The sequence below is a fragment of the Euprymna scolopes genome, chromosome 31 (assembly GCF_053919585.1).
Source record: "Euprymna scolopes isolate OS-2025 chromosome 31, ASM5391958v1, whole genome shotgun sequence".
Lineage (NCBI taxonomy): Eukaryota > Metazoa > Mollusca > Cephalopoda > Sepiida > Sepiolidae > Euprymna > Euprymna scolopes.
Genome location: NC_136512.1, coordinates 43,851,004 through 43,874,797, shown reverse-complemented (window position 1 = coordinate 43,874,797; position 23,794 = coordinate 43,851,004). Strand labels below are relative to the sequence as shown.

Genomic DNA, 23,794 nt, shown 5'->3' with positions numbered 1-23,794 from the left:
TAATGAAAATCATAAAAATAATGAGAATCGATAAAATCCTGTAAATCATGCGAATCATTAAAATCCTGTGAAGCATGGAATTCTTGAAAATCATGAAAATCAAGACAATCTTTGAAACCATGAAAATCATGAGAATCTTGAAAATCATAAAAATCATGAAATCTTGAAAATCATGTAAATCATGAAAATCATGAAAACGATGAAGAACATGAACATATTTAAAACAATAAAAATCATGAGAATCATGAAAATCATGAAAATCACTGAAAATCATCACAATCTTCAATATTATGAAAATCTTGAAAATCATAAATATCATGAAAATCTTGAAAATCATGAAAACCATGAAAATCGTGATAATAAAGAAAATCATTTACATCTTGAAAATCATAAAAATCTTTAAAACCATAAAAATCATGAAAATCGTGAAAATCATGAAAATAATAAAAATCATGAAAACCTTGAAAATCAGGAAAATCTTAAAAATCATGACAATCGTGATTATCATAAAAATCATGAAAATCATGAAAATAATGTATCTCATGAAAATTATGAAAGTCATGAAAATCGTGATAATCATGAGAATCATGAAAATTATTTACATCTTGAAAATTATGAAAATCTTGAAAATCATAAAAATCATTTACATCTTGAAAATCATGAAAATCGTGAAAATCATGAAAATTATCACAATAGTGAAAATCATGAAAATCATGACAATCGTGAAAATCATGAGAATCATGAAAATCTTGCACATCTTGAAATTCATGGAAATTATGAAAATCATGAAAATAATGAAAATCATGAGAATCATGAAAATCATGAAAATCTTGAAAATAATGGAAATCATGAAAATCATGAGAATCGTCAAAATCCTATGAATCATGCGAATAGTAAAAATCCTGTGAATCATGGAAATCTTGAAAATCAAGAAAATCTTGAAAACCATGAAAATCATCAGAATCGTATAAATTTTGAAAATCATGAAAATCTTGAACATCATGAAAATAATGTAAATCATGAAAATAATGAAAATACTTAAAATCATGAGAATTGAAAAAATCCTATAAATCATGCGAATCGTTAAAATCCTGTGAATCATGGAAATCATGAAAATCATGAAAATCAAGAAAATCTTGAAAATCATGAAAATCATAAAAATCTTGAAAACCATAAAAATCATGAAAATCGTGAAAATAATAAAAATACTGAAAATCATGAAAATCAAGAAAATCTTGAAAATCATGAAAATGTTGAAAATCATCAGAATCATGAAAATCATTTAAAATCATGGAAAACATGAACACCATAAAAAATATGAACATATTGAAAACCATAAGAATCATGAAAATCTTGAAAACCATAAAAATCATGAGACTATTGGAAATCTTGAAAATCATGAAAATCATAAAAATTATCACGATCGTGATTATCATGAGAATCATGAAAATCGTGAGAATCATGAGAATCGTGAAAATCATGGAAATTATGAACATCTTGAAAATCATGAAAATCTTGAAAATCATGAAAATCATGAAATCGTGATAATTCATGAGAATCATGAAAATAATGAAAACCATAATCATAAAAATCTAGGAAATCTTGGAAATCATGAAAATCCTGGAAAACATGAAAATCATGGAAATAATGAGAATCTTGAAAACTATGAAGATCATAAAAATCTTGAAAATCATGACAATCATAAAAATCGTAAAAATCTTGAAAATCATGAAAATCTTGAAAATCATGAAAATCAAGAATATCTTGAAAATCATGTAAACCATGAAAATCATGAAAATCTTGAAAATCATGAAAATCAAGAATATCTTGAAAATCACGTAAACCATGAAAATCATGAAAATCTTGAAAATCTGAAAATCATGAAAATCATGAAAATCTTGAAAATCATGGAAATTATGAAAATCTTGAAAACTATCAAAATCATGCAAATCTTTAAAACCATTAAAATCATGAAACTCATAAAAATCAAGAAATTCATGAAAATCAAGAAAATCTTTAAAACCATGAAAATTATGAAAATCTGTAAAATCATGAGAATGATGAAAATCATGAGAATCTTCATAATCATGAGAATCATGACAATCATTTTACATGATTGTCATGATTTGACATGATTTACATGATTTGAAAACTCTTGAAAATTATGACAATCTTGAAATCTATGAAAATCATGAAAATCATGAATCTTGAATATCATGAAAATCTTGAAAATTATAAATATCATGAAAATCTTTAAAATCATGAAAACCATGAAAATCATAATAATCATGAAATCATTTACATCTTGAAAATCATAAAAATCTTGAAAACCATAAAAATCATGAACATCTTGAAAATCATGAAAATGATGATAATCGTGATAATCAAGAAAATCATGAAAATCATGTATCTCATGAAAATTATGAAAATCATGAAAATCGTGATAATCATGAGAATCATGAAAATCATTTACATCTTGAAAATTTTGAAAATCTGTAAAATCATAAAAATCATTTACATGTTGAAAATTATGAAAATCGTGAAAATCATGAAAATCTTGAAAATCTTGAAAATTATCATGATAATCATGAGAATCATGACAATCGTGAGAATCATGAGAATAGCGAAAATCATGGAAATCATGAAAATCATGTACATCTTGAAAATCATGGAAATTATGAAAATCTGTAAAATCATGAAAATCATGAAAATATTGATAATCATGAAAATCTTGAAAATCATGAAAATCTTGACAATCATAAAAATAACGACAATCGTGATAATTCATGAGAATCATGAAAATCATGTACATCTTGAAAATCATGAAAATTATGAAAATCATGAAAATCTAGGAAATCTTGGAAATCATGAAAATCCTGGAAAACATGAAAATCATGGAAATAATGAAAATCTTGAAAACTATGATTATCCTAAAAATCTCGAAAACCATGGAAATCTTTAAAATAATGAGAATCATAAGAATCGTAAAAATCTTGAAAATCATGAAAATCTTGAAAATCATGTAAATCATGTAAATCATGAAAATCATAAAAATCTTTAAAATCATGAAAATCAAGAATATTTTGAAAATCATGAAAATCATGAAAATCTTGAAAATCATGGAAACATTGAAAATCTTGAAAACTATCTAAATCATGCAAATCTTGAAAACATTTAAAATCATGAAAATCATGAAAATCAGGAAAATCAGGAAAATCAGGAAAATCGTGATAAAACCATGAAAATCATGATATCTTGAATACGATATAAATCATGAAAATCTTCAAAATCATGAGAATTATGAAAATCATGAAAATCATGAAAACCATGAAAATCAGGAACAAGATTTCAAGATTTTCATGGTTTTACTGGTTTTCAAGAAAATCAGTAAAACCATGAAAATCTTGAAAATCATTAAAATCATAAAAATCTTGAAAACCATTGAAAAACATAAAAAAACTTGAAAATAATGCAGATCATGAAAATCAAAAATATCTTGAAAATCAGGAAAATCTTGAAAATAATGTAAATCGTGAAAATCTTGAAAATCACTGAAAATCATGAAAATCACTGAAAATCATGAAAATCATGAAAATTATGAAAATCATGAAAATCTTCAAAATAATGAACATCTTGAAATTCACGAAAATAATGAAAATCTTGAAAATCATGTAAATCTTTGAAATCATGAAAATCATGAAAATCAGAAAAATCATTTACATCTTGAAAATCATTTACATCTTGAAAATCATTTACATCTTTAAAATCTTGAAAACTATGAGAATCTTGAAAACTATGAACATCTTGAAAATCTCGAAAACCATGAAAATCATGAAAATCTTGAAAACCATGAAATTCATGAAAATCTTCAATATCATGAAAATCATGAAAATCTTGAAAATCATGAAAATCATGAAAATCTTGAAACCCATAAAAATCATGAAAATCGTGAAAATCATGAAAATCTTGAAAATCATGAAAGTCATGAAAATCTTGAAAACCATGTAAATCTTGAAAATCAAGAAAACCATGAAAATCAAGAAAATTTGGAAATCATGAAAATCAGTAAAACCATGAATATCTGGAAAATCATGAAAATCTTGAAAATAATGAAAATCGTGAAAATCATGTGAATCGTCAAAATCCTGTAAATCATGCGAAGCGTTAAAATCCTGTGAATCATGGAAATCTTGCAAATCATGAAAATCAAGAGAATCTTGAAAATCATGAAAATCTCGAAAATTATGAAAATCATCAGAATCGTAAAAATCTTGAAAATCATGAAAATCTTGAACATCATGAAAATCATGTAAATCATGAAAATAATGAAAATCGTGAAAATTATGAAAATTGTTAAAATCCTGTAAATCATGCGAATCGTTAAAATCCTGTGAATCATGGAAATCTTGTAAAATCATGACAATCAAGAAAATCATGAAAATCATGAAAATCATAAAAATCTTGAAAACCATAAAAATCATGAAAATTGTGAAAATCATAAAAATACTGAAAATCATGAAAATCTTGAAAATCATGAAAATCTTGGAAATCATGAAAATCATGTATCTCATGAAAATTATGAAAATCATGAAAATCGTGATAATCATGAGAATCATGAAAATCATTTACATCTTGAAAATTATAAAAACCTTGAAAATCATAAAAATCATTTACATCTTGAAAATCATGAAAATCTTGAAAATCATGAAAATTATCACAATCATGAGAATCATGAGAATCGTGAGAATCATGAGAATCGTGAAAATCATGGAAATTATGAAAATCTTGAAAACTATGAAGATTATAAAAATCTTGAAAACCATGGAAATCTTTAAAATCATGAGAATCATAAGAATCGTAAAAATCTGGAAAATCATGAAAATCTTGAAAATCATGAAAATCATGTAAATCATAAAAATCATGAAAATCTTGAAAATCAGGAAAATAAGGAAAATCAGGAAAATATGGAAAATAAGGAAAATAAGGAAAATAAGGAAAATAAGGAAAATAAGGAAAATCAGTAAAATCGTGATAAAACCATGAAAATCATATCTTGAATACCATATAAATCATGAAAATCTTCAAAATCATGAGACTTATGATAATAATGAAAATCATGAAAATGTTGAAAACCATGAAAATCAGGAACGAAAATCATGGAAATCTTGAAAATCTTGAAAATCATGAAAATCATGAAAATCAGAAAACTAATTTACATCTATAAACTCATTTACATCTGTAAAATCATTTACATCTTTAAAATCTTAAAAATACCATATAAATCATGAAAATCTTCAAAATCATGAGAATTATGAGAATAATGAAAATCATGAAAATGTTGAAAACCATGAAAATCAGGAACGGAAATCATGGAAATCTTTAAAATCTTTAAAATCTTGAAAACCATGAAAATCATGAAAATCTTTTAAATCTTGAAAATCATGATAATCTTGAAAATCAGAAAAATCAAGAAAATCTTGAAAATCATAAAAATCATGAAAATCTTGAAAATCTTCAATATCATGAAAATCATGAAAATCTTGAAAATCATGAAAATCTGGCAAATCATGAAAATCTTGAAAACAATCAAAATCATGAAAATCGTGAAAATCATGAAAATCTTGAAAATCATAAAAGTCATGAAAATCTTGAAAACCATGTAAATCTTGAAAATCAAGAAAACCATGAAAATCAAGAATATTTGGAAATCATGAAAATCATGAAAGCCATGAATATCTTGAAAATCATGAAAATCATGAAAATCTTGAAAATAATGAGAATCATGAAAATCATGTGAATCGTAAAAATCCTGTAAATCATGCAAAGCGTTAAAATCCTGTGAATCATGGAAGTCTTGCAAATCATGAAAATTAATAAAATCTTGAAAACCATGACAATCTCGAAAATTCTGAAAATCATCAGAATCGTAAAAATTTTAAAAATCATGAAAATCTTGAACATCATGAAAATCATGTAAATCATGAAAATAATGAAAATGGTGAAAATCATGAGAATTGTTAAAATTCTGTAAATCATGCGAATCGTTAAAATCCTGTGAATCATGGAAATCTTGAAAATCATGAAAATCAAGAAAATCTTGAAAATCATGAAAATCATAAAAATCTGGAAAACCATAAAAATCATGAAAATCGTGAAAATCATAAAAAATATTGAAAATCATGAAAATCTTGAAAATCATGAAAATCTTGAAAATCATGAAAATGATGATAATCGTGAAAATCATGTATCTCATGAAAATTATGAAAATCATGAATATCGTGATAATCATGAGGATCATGAAAATTATTTACATCTTGAAAATTATGAAAATCTGTAAAATCATAAAAATCATTTACATCTTGAAAATCATGAAAATCGTGAAAATCATGAAAATCATAAAAATCTTGAAAATCATGAAAATTATCACAATCGTGATAATCATGAGAATCATGACAATCGTGAGAATCATGAGAATCGTGAAAATCACGTACATCTTCAACATCATGGAAATTATGAAAATCATGAAAATCATGAAAATCTTGATAATCATGAAAATCTTGAAAATCTTCACAATCATGAAAATCATGACAATCGTGATAATTCATGAGAATCATGAAAATCATGTACATCTTGAAAATTATGAAAATTATGAAAATCATGAAAATCTTGACAATCATGAAAATCTAGGAAATCTTGGAAATTATGAAAATCCTGGAAAACATGAAAACATGGAAATAATAAAAATCTTGAAAACCATGGAAATCTTTAAAATCATGAGAATCATAAGAATCGTAAAAATCTTGAAAATCATGAAAATCTTGAAAGATCATAGAAATCATGTAAATCATGAAAATAATGAAAATCTTGAAAATCATGAAAATCAAGAATATCTTGAAAATCATGAAAATCATGAAAATCTTGAAAATCAGGAAAATAAGGAAAATCAGGAAAATCAGAAAAATCGTGATAAAACCATGAAAATCATATCCTGAATACCATATAAATCATGAAAATCTTCAAAATCATGAAAATCATGAGAATTATGAGAATCATGAAAATAATGAAAGTGTTGAAAACCATGAAAATCAGGAACAAGATTTCAAGGTTTTCATGGTTTTACTGGTTTTCAAGAAAATCAGTAAAATCTTGAAAATCATTAAAATCATAAAAATCTTGAAAATCATTGAAAAACATAAAAAACTTGAAAATAATGCCAATAATGAAAATCATGAAAATCACAAATATCTTAAAAATCATGAAAATCTTGAAAATAATGTAAATCGTGAAAATCTTGATAATCATTGAAAATCATGAAAATCACTGAAAATCATGAAAATCACTGAAAATCATGAAAATTATGAAAATCATGAAAATCTTTAAACTAAAGAAAATCTTGAAATTCACAAGAATCATGAAAATCTTGAAATTCATGTAAATCTTTGAAATCATGAAAATCATGAAAATCAGAAAAATCATTTACATCTTGAAAATCATTTACATCTTGAAAATCTTGAAAACTATGAAAATCTTGAAAACAATGAAAATCTTGAAAATCATGAAAACCATGAAAATCATGAAAATCTTTGAAATCTTGAAAATCATGAAAACCATGAATATCTTGAAAATCATGAAAATCTTGAAAATAATGAAAATCGTGAAAATCATGTGAATCGTCAAAATTCTGTAAATCATGCGAAGCGTTAAAATCCTGTGAATCATGGAAATCTTGTAAATCATGAAAATCAAGAAAATCTTGAAAATCATGAAAATCTCGAAAATCATGAGAATCATAAGAATCGTAAAAATCTTGAAAATCATGAAAATCTTGAAAAATCATAGAAATCATGTAAATCATGAAAATAATGAACATCTTGAAAATCATGAAAATCAAGAATTTCTTGAAAATCATGAAAATCATGAAAATCTATAAAATCAGGAAAATCAGGAAAATCAGGAAAATCAGAAAAATCGTGATAAAACCATGAAAATCATATCTTGAATACCATATAAATCATGAAAATCTTCAAAATCATGACAATCATGAGAATTATGAGAATCATGAAAATAATGAAAGTGTTGAAAACCATGAAAATCAGGAACAAGATTTCAAGATTTTCATGGTTTTACTGGTTTTCAAGAAAATCAGTAAAACCATGAAAATCTTGAAAATCATTAAAATCATAAAAATCTTGAAAATCATTGAAAAACATAAAAAACTTGAAAATAATGCCAATCATGAAAATCATGAACATCACAAATATCTTGAAAATCAGGAAAATCTTGAAAATAATGCAAATCGTGAAAATCTTGAAATTCATGAGAATCATGAGAATCTTGAAAATCATGTAAATCTTTGAAATCATGAAAATCATGAAAATCAGGAAGATCATTTACATCTTGAAAATCATTTACATCTTGAAAATCTTGAAAACTATGAAAATCTTGAAAACAATGAAAATCTTGAAAATCTTGAAAACCATGAAAACCATGAAAATCTTTGAAATCTTGAAAATCATGATAATCTTGAAAATCAGAAACATCAAGTAAATCTTAAAAATCATAAAAATCATGAAAATCTTGAAAACCATGTAATTCATGAAAATCTTCAATATCATGAAAATCATGAAAATCTTGAAAATCTGCAAAATCTGCAAAATCATGAGAATCATGAAAATCATGTAAATCATGTAAATCTTGAAAATCATGAAAATTATGAAAATTATGAAAATCTTGAAACCCATAAAAATCATGAAAATCGTGAAAATCATGAAAATCTTGAAAATCATGAAAGTCATGAAAATCTTGAAAACCATGTAAATCTTGAAAATCAAGAAAACCATGAAAATCAAGAAAATTTGGAAATCATGAAAATCATGAAAACCATGAATATCTTTAAAATCATGAAAATCTTGAAAATAATGAAAATCGTGAAAATCATGTGAATCGTCAAAATCCTGTAAATCATGCGAAGCGTTAAAATCCTGTGAATCATGGAAATCTTGCAAATCATGAAAATCAAGAAAATCTTGAAAACCATGAAAATCTCGAAAATTATGAAAATCATCAGAATCGTAAAAATCTTGAAAATCATGAAAATCTTGAACATCATGAAAATCATGTAAATCATGAAAATAATGAAAATCGTGAAAATTATGAGAATTGTTAAAATCCTGTAAATCATGTGAATCGTTAAAATCCTGTGAATCATGGAAATCTTGAAAATCATGAAAATCAAGAAAATCTTAGAAATCATGAAAATCATAAAAATCATGAAAATCATGTATCTCATGAAAATTATGAAAATCATGAAAATCATGATAATCATGGGAATCATGAAAATCATTTACATCTTGAAAATTATGAAAACCTTGAAAATCATAAAAATCATTTACATCTTGAAAATCATTTACATCTTGAAAATCATGAAAATTATCACAATCATGAGAATCATGAGAATCGTGAGAATCATTAGAATCGTGAAAATCATGGAAATTATGAAAATCTGGAAAATCATGAAAATCATGAAAATCATGAAAATCTTGATAATCATGAAATCATGAAAATCTGGAAAATCATGAGTATCATCAAAATCATGTGAATCATGTAAATCTTGAAAATCATGAAAATCATGAAAATTATGAAAATTATGAAAATCATGAAAATTGTGAAAATCATGAAAATCTTGAAAATCAAGAAAACCACGAAAATCAAGAAAATTTGGAAATCATGAAAATCATGAAAATTATGAAAATCATGAAAATCTTGAAAACCATGTAAATCTTGAAAATCAAGAAAACCATGAAAATCAAGAAAATTTGGAAATCATGAAAATCATGAAAACCGTGAATATCTTGAAAATCATGAAAATCATGAAAATCTTGAAAATAGACAAAATCTTATCGAATCCTCGAAATGAAAACTAAGCAATATAAGCAACAAATGTGAAGCAGCCATATAGGAAGTACAACAAGATAAAACAAAAAAAAATACAACCAAGAAAAATGAAGACACAAAATTATAAGTTGACCCCCCTCCCCCAAAAAAATATTATAGTGCTGGCAAATGGTCGAGGATGGTAGGAACGAGGCGAGAAAACACTAACCAGACTTCCATTGGATGCGTGCAAAGGGGACTGAGACCTTGGGCAGGCTTATTGCCACCCAAATTCCAGTGATGACCAATGGTCATTGTCAGCAAGATGCTGTTGTGATGATGTAAATTTATTTGCAAAGATTATTGAAAGAAGTGGGAAGTATTGGAAATCTGGGAAAACTTGTTGTCACCCAGACTCAAGAGAACACCACCTGTTGTTGTCAGTCAGCAATCTCTGATGATGACCTGTTCAAGGACAACTAGTAATAGAAGAAGAAGAAGAAGAAGAAGAAGAAGAAAAAGAAAAATAGGAAGAAGAAGGAGAAGAAGAAGGAGAAGGAGGAGAAGAAGAAAAAGAAGAATGATGATGATGATGATGATGATGGTGGTGGTGGTGGTGGTGGTGGTTTCCAAAATTAATGGATTTAAATATAAAAAAATTTAGTATAAATAGCCCTTGGAATTCCGGATGTAATAAAAAGAAAATAACACTTATAAATCCTTATGATTATATTAGGTTGGAGCCAAAAATAATGTCTTTTTTTGACGTTCAACTATATATATATATATATATATATATATATATATATATATATATATATATATATATATATATATATAGGCGACATTGTTATTGTTTTTTGCACCAACCTAATACAATGCATGGAAATGACATTTTCAAGGTGAGTAGATGTGACATTTTGGTTGAGTCCCAGTTCAAACAGTTAATTGATTCTGTCTTTTATAAATGCTGAGAGATTAATAAATTCTGTTGTTCTTTATTGTTTATTTATCTTGTCTCTTGTTTTTATATATGATAAGGCATTTTCTATGTAAGAGAAACACATGAGGGATAAAATACATGTTCATTCCTACATATAATTTATCGCTGGTCATTTGAATAATGGATCAACCAAGAATTGCTTGAAGCATCAGAAAATTGTTGAATCAAAAGATTAAAGCAGTTAGATAAAGAAACAAATAGATAGATAGATAGATAGATAGAGAGAGAGAGAGAGAGAGAGAGAGAGAGAGAGAGAGAGAGAGAGAGAGAGAGAGAGAGAGAATGACACCTCTCTTCATGTCGACATTTGTAATAAAAAAGAGATGAGTTCTAATCATTATGGGAATTAAAGTTACACAGGCAGCCTCTAGCAACAAGAAGATCTTATAAAGGAATATTGTTATGTCATGCCAGCAGCTAGAAAGATAACACACAATTAAATGTATTTAGCAGTGAATGAAAAAGAAAAGGGAAAGTTCCTATAAATAAAAAGCAGCTTCAAGAGAGTTTACTACTGGAAAAAAGTATTTTCTATAAAATCAATATAAAAATGTAAGAAAGAAAAGAAAATTTTAAAAAGTAATAAAAAATAATCTTAACAGAAAATTTAGCCCTTGAAATGATAACATAGTTTTTTGGTACAAGAAAGAAATATTTTTAACCTCTGCAAAATTTTCAACTCAATTCTATTTAAGGCTTTGCAAAAGTCTATCTGAAGATATTTTTGTATACTACTAAAACTCTGCTGCTGCATTTGTTGTGTCATCATACACGGCAAATAATAACAAAAGTGAAGAGAGGAATGGAATGATGTAAATAATTAAATAGAGAGAAAGTGAAAAGAGAGAGTAAGAATGGGAAGACAAAGAAGGGAAAATAAAATAGAGACAGAGATAGAAGAGGAATAGAAAAGGCCCATAATGATATCACCAAAGAGTTTTATAAATATTTTGTTTGAAAGCTGCAGCAGCCATAACTGCTGGTTGCTGATGGTCTATATGATCCTAAACATCTATGAATGCATAAGTTTGTTATAAATTAATTCTTGAATGTTTGGATTAAGATTTGGAATTTCCAAATATTTAATGATATTATCTAATAAATACTGACCGAACGGGTCATGGTTAATCGAGTCTTTAATTAAACATATCCTGCTTTTTTAAGAGTAAGTAGCCGTGAGAATGTAAAAAAGAAAGAAAAAATGTGAAAATTAATTTATCAAAAATGTTTACATTTTCGGTTTCTTTATACACATAAAAAAAATAATTTGTTTTTAAAATGTTTTTTCTTTAAAATGTTTTTTCTTAATAGAAAAGATGACTTTTTCAGAGACGTTTTTTACATTGTGCTTTGATAAAATTTACTTGATCAAATTTAAACATCATATTAATTTCTTGCAAAAAATATAAATATTTTGGAATTTTTCATGGAAAATATTATTTTAGATTTTTAATGGAAATCTCTATATATATCTCTCCTTTTATCTTTCTCTTCTCCTCTCTCTTTCCATCCTTATTCTCTCTTTTCACCCTCTCTCTTTTAATTATTTACATTATTTCATTCCTCTGACTACTTCTTTTATTTCGCTTATTCATTGCCAATTAAAAAATATGTATTTTATTTATGTTTGGAAAGGAGTGGTCCTTGAGTGATGTTAAAACCAATGTCATCCTAACGCTTTTCTTTTCAGTTGTTAGCAAAATTTTGGTTGTGAATGTACATTTGTTCAAATAATTCGAATATAAATTTCCAGCTTACTTTTTTTAATTCCTGTAAACCACATTTCTGTTCTGTCAAGGTAGCATTTACTTTACTCAATTCTCTGAAAAAATAAAGATAGAAACATAAAAGTTTGCAAGAGATAATGATATGACAAGCAATATTTACCAGGTTTGAACCTAGGTGCACCTCTTTGTGGAGAGAGAAGGCATTACAGATTATGATGCTTTTGTGAAATAATAGTTAAAAGTGATAAATTATTGAACTAAACATCGCATACAGCATCTACAATGTACCAGATGAACTTTTTTTTATACCGGTTCCATAAAGAATAGATTCAGGGAGATTCACAGAAGGTGTACTTGGAATGATTTCTGCTGAATCATTAGAAAGTTTTAAGAGAGGTAGTTGAACATAAGTTTGATACTGGCAAACAGCTCATTGTTGGTATTGCAGGTGGTATGGTTAGTGCTTGTTGCAACTTTACCCCACACATAGTCTATAATCAGACAAGTTGTGAGGGAGGGAGATGTTCGGATTTGTGAAGTCATGGACATTCTTTGACAGTCATTTCTAGCTTTTCCTGGATGTGTGACACATAGCTGAGTCTTGCTGTTACACATGGCCTTCTCGCAGCCACCTTCTCCACTCAGCACTTGACAAAAGCGAACAGAGTCAAAATAGCTATCTGCATTGAGTCCATTTTTGAATGTCATGATGTGGCTTTTTCTAAATATTTGAATTTGACACAAGTCATGGTGATGCAGGTCACTCTTTTCCAATATTCTCTATATTTTAAGTCGTCTAGGGTCCCCACTTTTCAAACTAATAGGAAACACAAACAGCTGTCACACTTTACTGATATTAAATATTTCAAATGATTTTGAAACAAAAGAATGTAAAATCAAATTAGTCTTGAACACTATGTACATATTCGTATGTTTGAATGATTTGAGATTTTTACTTAAAAATGTTAACAAATAAAGTTGACATCATTCTCTAAATTTCAACTAATGCTGTATGAATGACATATCTGCTGTTGGACCTGCTTAATGATATCTCCTGATACCCAGAGCAAGCTGCTTACCTGACTCTCGTGACTGCTGGTCATAACTCATAAAACAGAAAATATACATCTCTTCTTCTAATATATAAAAAGTCAACCGGATTCTTTAAATTAGACCTAAATAGCATTACATCTGACAAATCCATATTTTGCTGTTTAGTGATTTCTTCCTTTTACTTTTCCTTTTATCTTTATACCATGTATTCTTAGTATCGCCTGCTCTGGGCGCCTGCCATAACAGATAAACTACTAAGTTAATAAATTCTAAGTGACAATAAGGAAGTTCAGGTGATACTAATGAGGACACAGACACGGATATAGATTAACACAAGGTATTTGTATTGCGTACGAAACAGAATATACAGAGAACAACAGTCATAGTACTTAATGCTAAGATGACGTACTATGAAAGTCGGCACCTCTTGCTCTATTTATACAGCTCAAAAGAGTCCATACCTTGTGCACAGGTGAGTACCCCACAACACCTCCTCCCAAGACTTTTTGTACTGCAAAAAGCTTGCTAATATTTTTTTCTGCTTTGGGTGCACGATCATTTATGAATGCTACCCAATTATGGCTGATGGAATGAGAACAAACTATATATATATTATAATTTAAAATCGGTAAAAGGTCAAAAGTTACATTACATTACAAAAGAAGGTCAAACGTTACAAAAGATGAGAAAAGTAGTTAAAAAATTCCATGCAGATTTTTAAGTTTAACTGAAATGTTCTTCGGACTGCTTGCCTTTGGAATTTCTTTCCTGCTTCTTGTTTCTCCGACTGTATAATATGTAGAAATTTAACTGTAATGTGACCAACTATCTTACTATACAACGCCTCTCATGATTTTCTTGACCTTCCTCTGCCTTGTTTAATCAACTGGTCAAGATTTAATTTTTAATCAACAAGGTCAAGATTTTCTTGACCTTCCTCTTGACCTTGTTTAATCAACTGAAGAAGGTCAAAAGTTACATTGGCCAAGATCAGTTGAATTTTACTGATTTTAAGAATCTTTTTGTTGAACTCAACTATGAAATTTTGAGCAGAATCCTTTATTTAGTTTATGGGGGTAGTTTGCTCTCATTCATTTTAGCTATGATGAGAAGAGTAGTTAAAATAATTCAAATGATCCAAATATGTTTCAATCTCACAAAATATAAAATGGAAATATACAGATTAAATTCTTTTAAATATATTTTTCGATAAACCTCAATAATATCTTTGCAAATTTATTTATCATTAGTTTCAACTTAACATTTTCTACAGTAATGCCATTTTAAAATTTGTAACAAAAGTGTATGATTCTATTGTATGGGTATTTTTGACATCTGATACTTACTCACAGACTCGTTCATTTTTCTTATCCCATAATTCTTTCCTTCTCTTTACCTTTTCCTGAAAATAAAAGCAAATTTAGATTTTTTCAAATATATCCACCTGCTAAAAATAAGGACATGAGTAGCCCTTGACGAAAACTGAGATGAGTTTTACAACCTGTGTGTGTGTGTGTGTGTGTGTGGAGAGAGAGAGAGAGAGAGAGAGAGAGAGAGAGAGAGAGAGAGAGAGAGGGGGTAGCACAAAAGAAAAAACAAATTGGATGATGTGCAAGTGATAATTTGGAAAAACTTATTTAAAATAACTAGAAAAAAAATCTTTAATTAATTAAAATATTGGTAAACAAATTGACATGTTGATAAAGTGCATCTTTTAGAGGATGTTTGCTGAATACAACTCACTCAAAGAAGCAGCCACCACAAACATCAGACGGGACCTGAATCTAGAACATACAACTTTCTCGGTGTCCTTAGAGAATGACTGGAAATCAGTTAATCCTTAGTGTTGCATGCATCTGGGCTAGTGCTCCAACTATTAGACTCTAATTCTTGGACAGAGTACAAAAAGAGTTTTTAATATATCTTCCATAGTCTACCAAGCTTCAGCCCCTGTTCCATCGCTGCAATCCATGGAATGTACTCTAATGTGCTTGTGCCCTCTCAACATAAGTATCCCTATATCAACCAGCAACAAAATCCTCCTTCACTGTAGAGGTCTCCAGATGCCGGAAAATGTTTTATTCCAATAGCTTGTTTCTTTGGACTGCTTGCCTTTGGAATTTCTTTTCTACTCCTTGTTTCTCCAACTGTACCAACATGTAGAAATTTAAATGTAATGTGAACAAATACAACTCCTTTCGTGATTTTCTTGGCCTTCCTCTACCTACTGCCCTTGTTATATCAACAGTCTTAAATCTACTAACTCAAAACTCATCCATTCTTTCAATGAGATCAAGCCAATGAAATGTGTTCTGCAAAAATGTTCCTATTCTGTTCAGATTTCATATTTCTCTTGGGTCATCAGATTAGATCTTTTCACATTACACATCTACCTTATCATTCTCATATCATATCCATGCAACAAAATTCTCATTGACTAGGTTTTACTTTGATACATCATTTCAATGCATACACACACCTACTTTACTAGACTCTTTCCTTGATCAGCATTGATAACATTCTGCTGATTAAACTTATTCCACACACCATTAACTCTTGCAATCACACTAGCACCAACTCCTCCCTGTGCTTCTATGGTATTAACATGGAACCTGCTGTGGCCTGGAAGGATCAGTAATGACGACATGAACATGGGTATGGGTTAAACAAGGAATTTGTTTTGAGAACTAAACAGAATATACAGAGAATAACAGTTGTAGTATTTTAGTATTCAATGCCAAAATGACGTACTATGAAGCATACAAACACACTATGAGTGTCAATACCTCTTGCTCTATTTATACAGTTTGAAAGAATTCATACCATGTGCATGGGTAAATACCCCCATAACATCCCCCTTCCAAACCTTTTTGCACTGCAAAATGTGTAATTACTGGTACAAGTTTATCCTTTTTCTTTTTTGTTTGAGACAGATTTTGTTGTTGTTGGTCCTTTTTTAATTTTACTTCTTCATTGTTGTGACTATCCCCTTTGTGAATTCGAGTTCCTCATCACCAAGTTGTTATGGCCCAGAAGAGTCACTAACAAAGACATGGCCACAGATATGGGTTAAATTAAGGTATTTGTATTGAGAACAAAACAGAATTTACCGAGGACAATAGTCGTAAGAATTAACAACAAGATGATGACACAAGAGTTGGTATCTCTTACTCTATTTTTTTATAAAGTTCAGAAGAGTCCATATCTTGCGCATGGGTAAGTCCCTACAATAGTAACAAAACTTCTGAAAAACCTCAAGAACTTTGTCATTCAAATATATTTTCTCTACATCTGAGTTCTCATCTATTTCCATTGTTTTACATTGCTTTCCCACAAACACGGGTTAGTCGAGGGCATTTACTGTGGTGATGGGACATAGATTGGAGATTAGCTGATAATGTGAGACTCTTTTGGGGACTCTGTTTAAGAGTGAGAGACAGAAGAGTGGTTTGACACTAGCCAATGTATAGCAACAATACTCCATCCATGGTAAAATGGTGGCATTGTAAAGAAATAGGAAAAGTCAGGTGTGAAGAAACCCACATTTTTGCAGCAGCTTTATAAATCTCTCGTGTGTGTTTGTTCTAATTCATGTTGCCTATGAATGTTACACAAAAGGGGTTTGGATGATGTGATGAGCTCTCAATTACAGTGATATTATCCCTGGTGATTGGTGCCTGAAAAGACTCTTTGGAATTGACGAAAGAGAGGAACTTTGTCTTAGTAGCTTTAAATGTTATCATCCATTTACATTCGCATTTCACAAGACTAGAGATCATTTTCTAAGGTTTCAGCCTTAGGCATGTGCACATTCGTTTTCCCACATGATGGGTATAGAGCATGGTGTTATCAGCAAATATACTCATCTTGAATACAATTTTATCAGCGAGGTCGTTTATGACTATCAGGAATAATAAAGGTTCAAGAATTGAAGCCTGATGAACACCTGCATTAATGTCATATTGTTTGGATGTACGATCATCACATCAATGGTAACTTGAATTTTTCTTCTGTCTGATGATATGATTATATTCATCCAGTAATACTGTACAATTTAATTTCCACAAGAAGATCTTCACACCAGACCTTGTCATATACTTTGCATATTTCAAAGGCTACCACCCCAGCTTCATCTTCCTTACCCAGTGCATGGTATATGCATTCAAAGATGATTGTTAGGATATCCGTAGTAGAATGGGCTTACCTAAATCTACACTGTCGGCTAGAAAGAAGTTTAATGCTTATGAAGTATTGAACTAATGCCTATTTGATTAATGATTCAGAAAGAGGGTGAAGACTAATCAGGCAATAATTGATTAGATCAGTTCAGTCACCAGAATTCTTACATACTGGTATGACAGAAGCAATTTTCCAGCTGGCAGAAAAGCAGGATTTGGTAAAGCATTTGCTGTAGAGTTTGGAGAGAACAGAGTCTAGCTCAGTAGAGCATTTCTTTATTTTATATTTTTATAGTAGAGATACTATCAGTCCCACACACCTTGGAGATTTTCAGATTCATAAAGAGAAGTTTGGTAGGAAGTGATTTGTGGTGCTTGAAATGGAGTTAAAGACGAATCCTCAGGCAAGCAGTTCAGTTTTTTTGGTTACTATACAGGTGACATCATGGTAGTTAAATAGTGGGGGAATTATTAATTGCCCATTATTTATTACACTGTTATAACTTTTCCAGAAGTCGCGAGTTCCTAATTTCTGTGACTCAATGCATTTTCTAGTCATTTCAGTACATCTTCTCTTGGCTATTTCACTCAAACAATGATTTTTAATTTCTATAAATTTTGCCTATTCAATCCCTGCTTTTACAGTTGCCTCATTTACAAACTGTTCAAGATGGGAGGACTGCTGATTCTCGTGATCTGGCAGGTCAAGAAATTGACAATTTGTGAAAGTGAATGCTATATACAAAAATTGCATTAACATTCTAGATAAATCTTTCATTTTTTTTTAGTGTATTCTAAAATATAAACTGGCGTGTGTTACAACAAAAATTATTCAGAGTTCCTGTTTTCAATAAATAATAATATCGCTGCTCGAATAATATTTTCTCACTTCGCTAGCGAGTAAAGCTCATCCAACCCCAAAATAAAAAAACTGAGGCTTTTACTGAAACCACCATATAGGATTGACTTTTACATTTTAGGCACTTCCTAATAAGTAACAGCAGAACTTAAGTACAACTCTTTCCACAAAAAAAAAGAAGATTTTTCAACTCGAGGACTACATTCAATTCTTTCTTTTGTTTTGTTTTTTTTCTTACGTGACGTTTTATTGTCTTATATCCGTTATCCAGTGACAACTTCAGTTTAAAAAAAAATTCTTTCCTTGATTTTAGTTTAACTGTGGCATTTTTTAATACCGAAGAGAGAAAAAAAAACAAAAAAAACGGAGAACAGCAATTAGGGAATCTACTGGTGAACTTTTTTTTTGTATGTTACTTTCTTGTACGTTTGCTCTTCGTAATTTCGTAATACGAATCTGTTTGTCATTTTACAACAAAACAAAAATTCACTTTTACAGTTTGTTGTTTTTTTTTCAAGATGGATTCCAAGGGTAACGGCATAAATTGTCGCTTTTGCCACATTCGAGTTTTTTTTTTTTTTTTCTTTGAGACTATAATTAGCAGTTTTGGTTTGTCTTTTTTTCACCGACTAGTATTTTAGTAAATACAATACTATTAATCGATGTTACTTTTTTTCCCCCCGACTTGAGTCGAACTTCTCTTTAGCGTGAAATCTGTTTTTATGACTATTTCGTTTGTCAAAACTTGTATTCCTTAGAAAGGTCAACCGTTGCATTGTACTCTTTTTTTTTAGTGAGTTCTTTCCATTTCTTCGTCAAACTGTTATATTTGACGTTTATCCTCGTCGCCAACTGTTATGTTTGCAGGTTGAACCAAATAATGTATAAGGCAATACAAATGAAGACCCAACAAACAAAGGTAGATCAATAAGAAGTGTATTAGGAAAAGTATATTTACAGGATATTTACATAATGGTTGTTAAGTAAGAGAGTCTTGGCTGGAGAACATATCTGCTCTCGGCTCGGCCTTCGGTGGCTTCTGGTTAACACACACTCAGACTAACCGAATTCACTTTTACAGTGAAATGAATGGCTCTCGTCTTCAGGAGGCCTCAAGTTTTGACAAGCTTCTGGGCTTGGCCATTACTCCTGATCTTAAATGGAACACGTACACCAAATCTGTTGCCAAGGCCGCTGGAAAAATGGTTGGATCTTTCTATCGATCCGGTAGATACTCACTGCTGATGCTATTCTCTATCTATATAAGAACCAGGTACGTCCAAGGATGGAATACTGTTGCCACATCTGGGCAGGAGCTGCTAGACAGGACTTGTCCTGCCTTGACAGAGTTCAAAATAGACTTCGTAGCCTCGTAGGAGATATCCTTTTCTCTTCCTTGCAACCTCTATCTCACAGAAGAGATGTTGCGAGTTTGTCTCTGATGTATCGTTATTTTCATGGAAAGTGTTCGACTGAGCTTCAATCTATGGTCCCCCCTCGCCAAACTTTCACAAGAAACACTTGTTTAGCTGTAAACACTATCAATAATTCCCCCCCACTCTTTATCTGTACCTAAACCTAAACGTAGATTCCATGAACAAAGCTTCTTTCTTAGAACTGCACGCCTGTGGAATTGTCTTCTGTTTTCCTGCTTTCCAGCTGACTACAATATGGTTGTCTTCAAGTCTAACGTAAATAAGTTCTTGATGAGCCGTTCCATATAAGTTATCAAATTTACCAAATTTTCATTACTAATGATTACTATATTGTCCAATTTCTACTGTACACTCTGTAACCCTTATCCTTGAGTGGCCTCTTGGCCTTGATAATGTGGTGATGCCTATGTAAAAAAAAAACCGAGTCTTGCTATTTATGTGTAATATTATCTACATATGTAAATGAGTGGGTGCCACCACAACACCCTCCTCCCAAGATTTGAAGTTACACAGATTTCAATATCTTTTTCTCTTGGGATTTAACATTAATGGTTCATTAAACTTTCTTTTTCTACCTGATCTTCGGGGTTCAGGTGTATATTGAGGCGGTTCCAAATTAAAGGATTCGTATATGATGTCCATGGTTTCCTCCTCTTCGACTGCTGTTGTATAATCACCATCTTGAATGTGGCGTTTTTTTATTTGGTCCAGGTGCCTTTTATATATATTTTGTGGACCTTTAATCATGTATGTACAATCACCAATGCGTTTATCCACTACTCCACATTCCCAGTAAGAAGTGTTATTCCTGTAGCACTTGAAATATACTCGATCTCTCGAGTTATATTTCTTTCTTATCATGTGTGTAGTGTTTCGGACAATTGCCTGTCTTGGCAATAGTTTATCAAACGCCGATTTCACCTTTCTGGTAAACATTAAATCAGCTGGTGATATGTTTGACCCAGATTGTTCATGAACCACCCGTGTGCCCGATACTACTGGTCAGTATGGAAGCCTTCTAAACCTTTTTCTCACAACTTCCCCTGAGCTATGTTCATGCTCCGTTCTATCCCCCCTGGGATCGTCTGATCACTCTGTTGTATCAGTTAAGATAAAAATGAAATGTAATAAGTCTTCAGACGTACCTCTCAACCATACTGTATAGCGATACTCTATGGCTGACTGGGATAGCTTCCGTACATTTATATCTGATCTACCTCTGCATTCCATGTTTAAAAAGGATGTGTCCTCTATAGTATCAGACATGACCGAATGGTTAACAGTAGACATAGATCGATTTATACCATCCAAAAAATTCCAACAAAAACCTTACAGTCAGCCATAGATCTCCCCAAAGGTGCTGCTGCCATCGCACATAGAAATCACTTTTTACATAGCTACCAGCATAATAGATGCACTGAGACTAAAACTGCCTTCAGGACTGCCAGCAATCACTGTAAAAGAGTAATAAAAAATGCAAGAGAGCTATATGCTCATTCCATTAAATCCAAAGTAGCTGAGCAGCGGCTTGGTTCCCAAACAGGATCCTGAACAGAAGCGTGCCTTCTATCCCAACTATCATCAATGGACCTGAGGTCATCTCGTCAGCATTCGACAAAGCCAAACTATTTGCCAAGAACTTTGCAGCTAATTCTACCCTATGCGACGAAAGCCATCAACTCCCTGTATTTCCCCTATAATGGACAACACGCTATGCAACATACAAATATCTGTGCGTAAAGTTGCCAAGCTAATCAAGAACCTTGATTCCAGTAAAGCAACTGGCCTTTACAGCATTCCAATTATAGTGTTGAAAAAGCTTCAACCAGAACTTGCCCCCATACTTACAAAACTGTTTAAGCGTTGCCTTAAGGAGAAGTGCTTCCCAACACCCTGGAAAACCTCATCAATATCCCCTGTATTTAAGAATTCAGGTGAAAAGTCATCTTCCTCTCAGTACAGACTACTAAGTCTCCTGTGTGTCATGAGTAAGTTGCTGGAATCCATATTAAATAGAGAAATAGTCAACCACCTCAGCAGAAATAACCTTCTTAGTGACATGCAATATGGTTTCCGTTCTGCTAGATCTACAGCAGATGTGCTAACTGTTATATCTCATAGGATTAGTGAATCTCTTGACAAAGGCTTCCTCTCTAGGGTAATTGCCCTTGACATATCAAAGGCCTTCGATAAGGTATGGCATAAAGGCTTATTTCAAAAGATTTCCAGCTACGGTATAACTGGAAATTATTTCTCCCTGATAGGCTCAGAAGAGTAATGGTTGATGGGCAGAAATCATAGGCCCACAGTATTATTGCTGGGGTCCCTCAGGGGTCCATCCTGGGCCCAAATCTCTTCCTGATCTACATCAATGATCTCCCAAAACACATACTTAAATCATTTGTTGACATCTATGCTGATGACACGACCATCTATGGCAACACATCACATCAAAGGCTGTAAATGACAAAGTTCTCTCTGATTCTCTCTCCTCTGATCTTAAGTGCATGGTACAGTGGGGGAAGAGGTGGCTGGTTACTTTTAATGCATCTAAAACCAAGTTCCTATCTTTAGATCATCAATTCGCTGATCCTCATCTGGCATCACTTGAAATAGATGGCTCTCGTCTAGGGGAGGCTTCATGTTTTGATAAGCTTCTGGGTTTGACCTTTACTCCTGATCTTAAATGGAACACATACGTCAAGTCTGTGGCCAAGGTCGCTGGGAAAATGGTGGGATCCTTCTACCGCTCCAGAAGATATCTCACTGCTGATGCAATTCTCTATCTATATAAGAGCCAAATACGTCCAAGGATGGAATACTGCTGCCACATCTGGGCAAGAGCTAGAAAGGGCTTATCCTGCCTTGATAGAGTTCAAAATAGACTTCATAGCCTCATAAGAGATGTTCTTTTCTCTTCTCTGCAACCTCTTTCTCACAGAAGAGATGTTGCGAGTTTGTCTCTGCTTTATCATTATTTTCATGGTAAGTGCTCGTCTGAGCTCCAATCTTTCACAAAAAACACCCGTCTAGCTGAAACCACTGTAAATAAATTTCCCCATCTGTGCCTAAATCAAGATGTAGATTCCATGAACAAAGCTTCTTTCTCAGAACTGCACGCCTGTGGAACTCTCTTCCATTTGCCTGTTTCCCACATGACTACAACTTGGATGTCTTCAAGTCCAACATAAATAAATTCCTGATAAACCGCCCCCTTAAGTAAGCTTAAGAGGGCGGTTTATCAGGAATTATCTTATCGTTATCAAATCTTCATTACTAACGATTACTATATTATCCCATTAATTACTGTACATGCAATAATCCTTATCCCCGAGTGACTTCCGAGCCCTGATAAGTGGTGACTACCATGTAAAAAAAAAGAGTGCTGAATCTATACTATCAGAAACTCAGTCGAGCAGGGTACAGTCTTCAGTTGATGGAGAACAGTAGACGAAATATATATAACTAATGCTATGTATCCAGGTTAGTTTAAAGAACACGGAGGTATGATCATCTGATTGTTAATTGAGTGGATAAATATTGTTTAGAAAGTTTTTCACTTGATGTAAAATAACATTAAGTAACATTTGTGCGTTTTTTTCTCATTTTTTTTCTGAATCAAAACATAAACATGAGATACACTTTTGTTTGTCAAGAAATTCTGA

General features: G+C 30.8%; 1 protein-coding gene across 2 annotated transcripts in view; it reads right to left on the bottom strand.

The window, feature by feature from the left end:
• The window catches only part of LOC145255724 (uncharacterized), a 137,755-nt gene that overhangs the window by 72,412 nt on the left and 41,549 nt on the right, over positions 1-23,794 (bottom strand). For both annotated transcript variants that reach the window (XM_080114325.1, XM_080114327.1), the window contains exons 8-9: positions 15,003-15,058; positions 12,635-12,698 (exon numbers count right to left, since the gene is read on the bottom strand). In XM_080114325.1, coding sequence (XP_079970451.1) covers positions 12,635-12,698; positions 15,003-15,058 — 120 coding nt within the window. The remainder of the gene's footprint in view (positions 1-12,634; positions 12,699-15,002; positions 15,059-23,794) is intronic.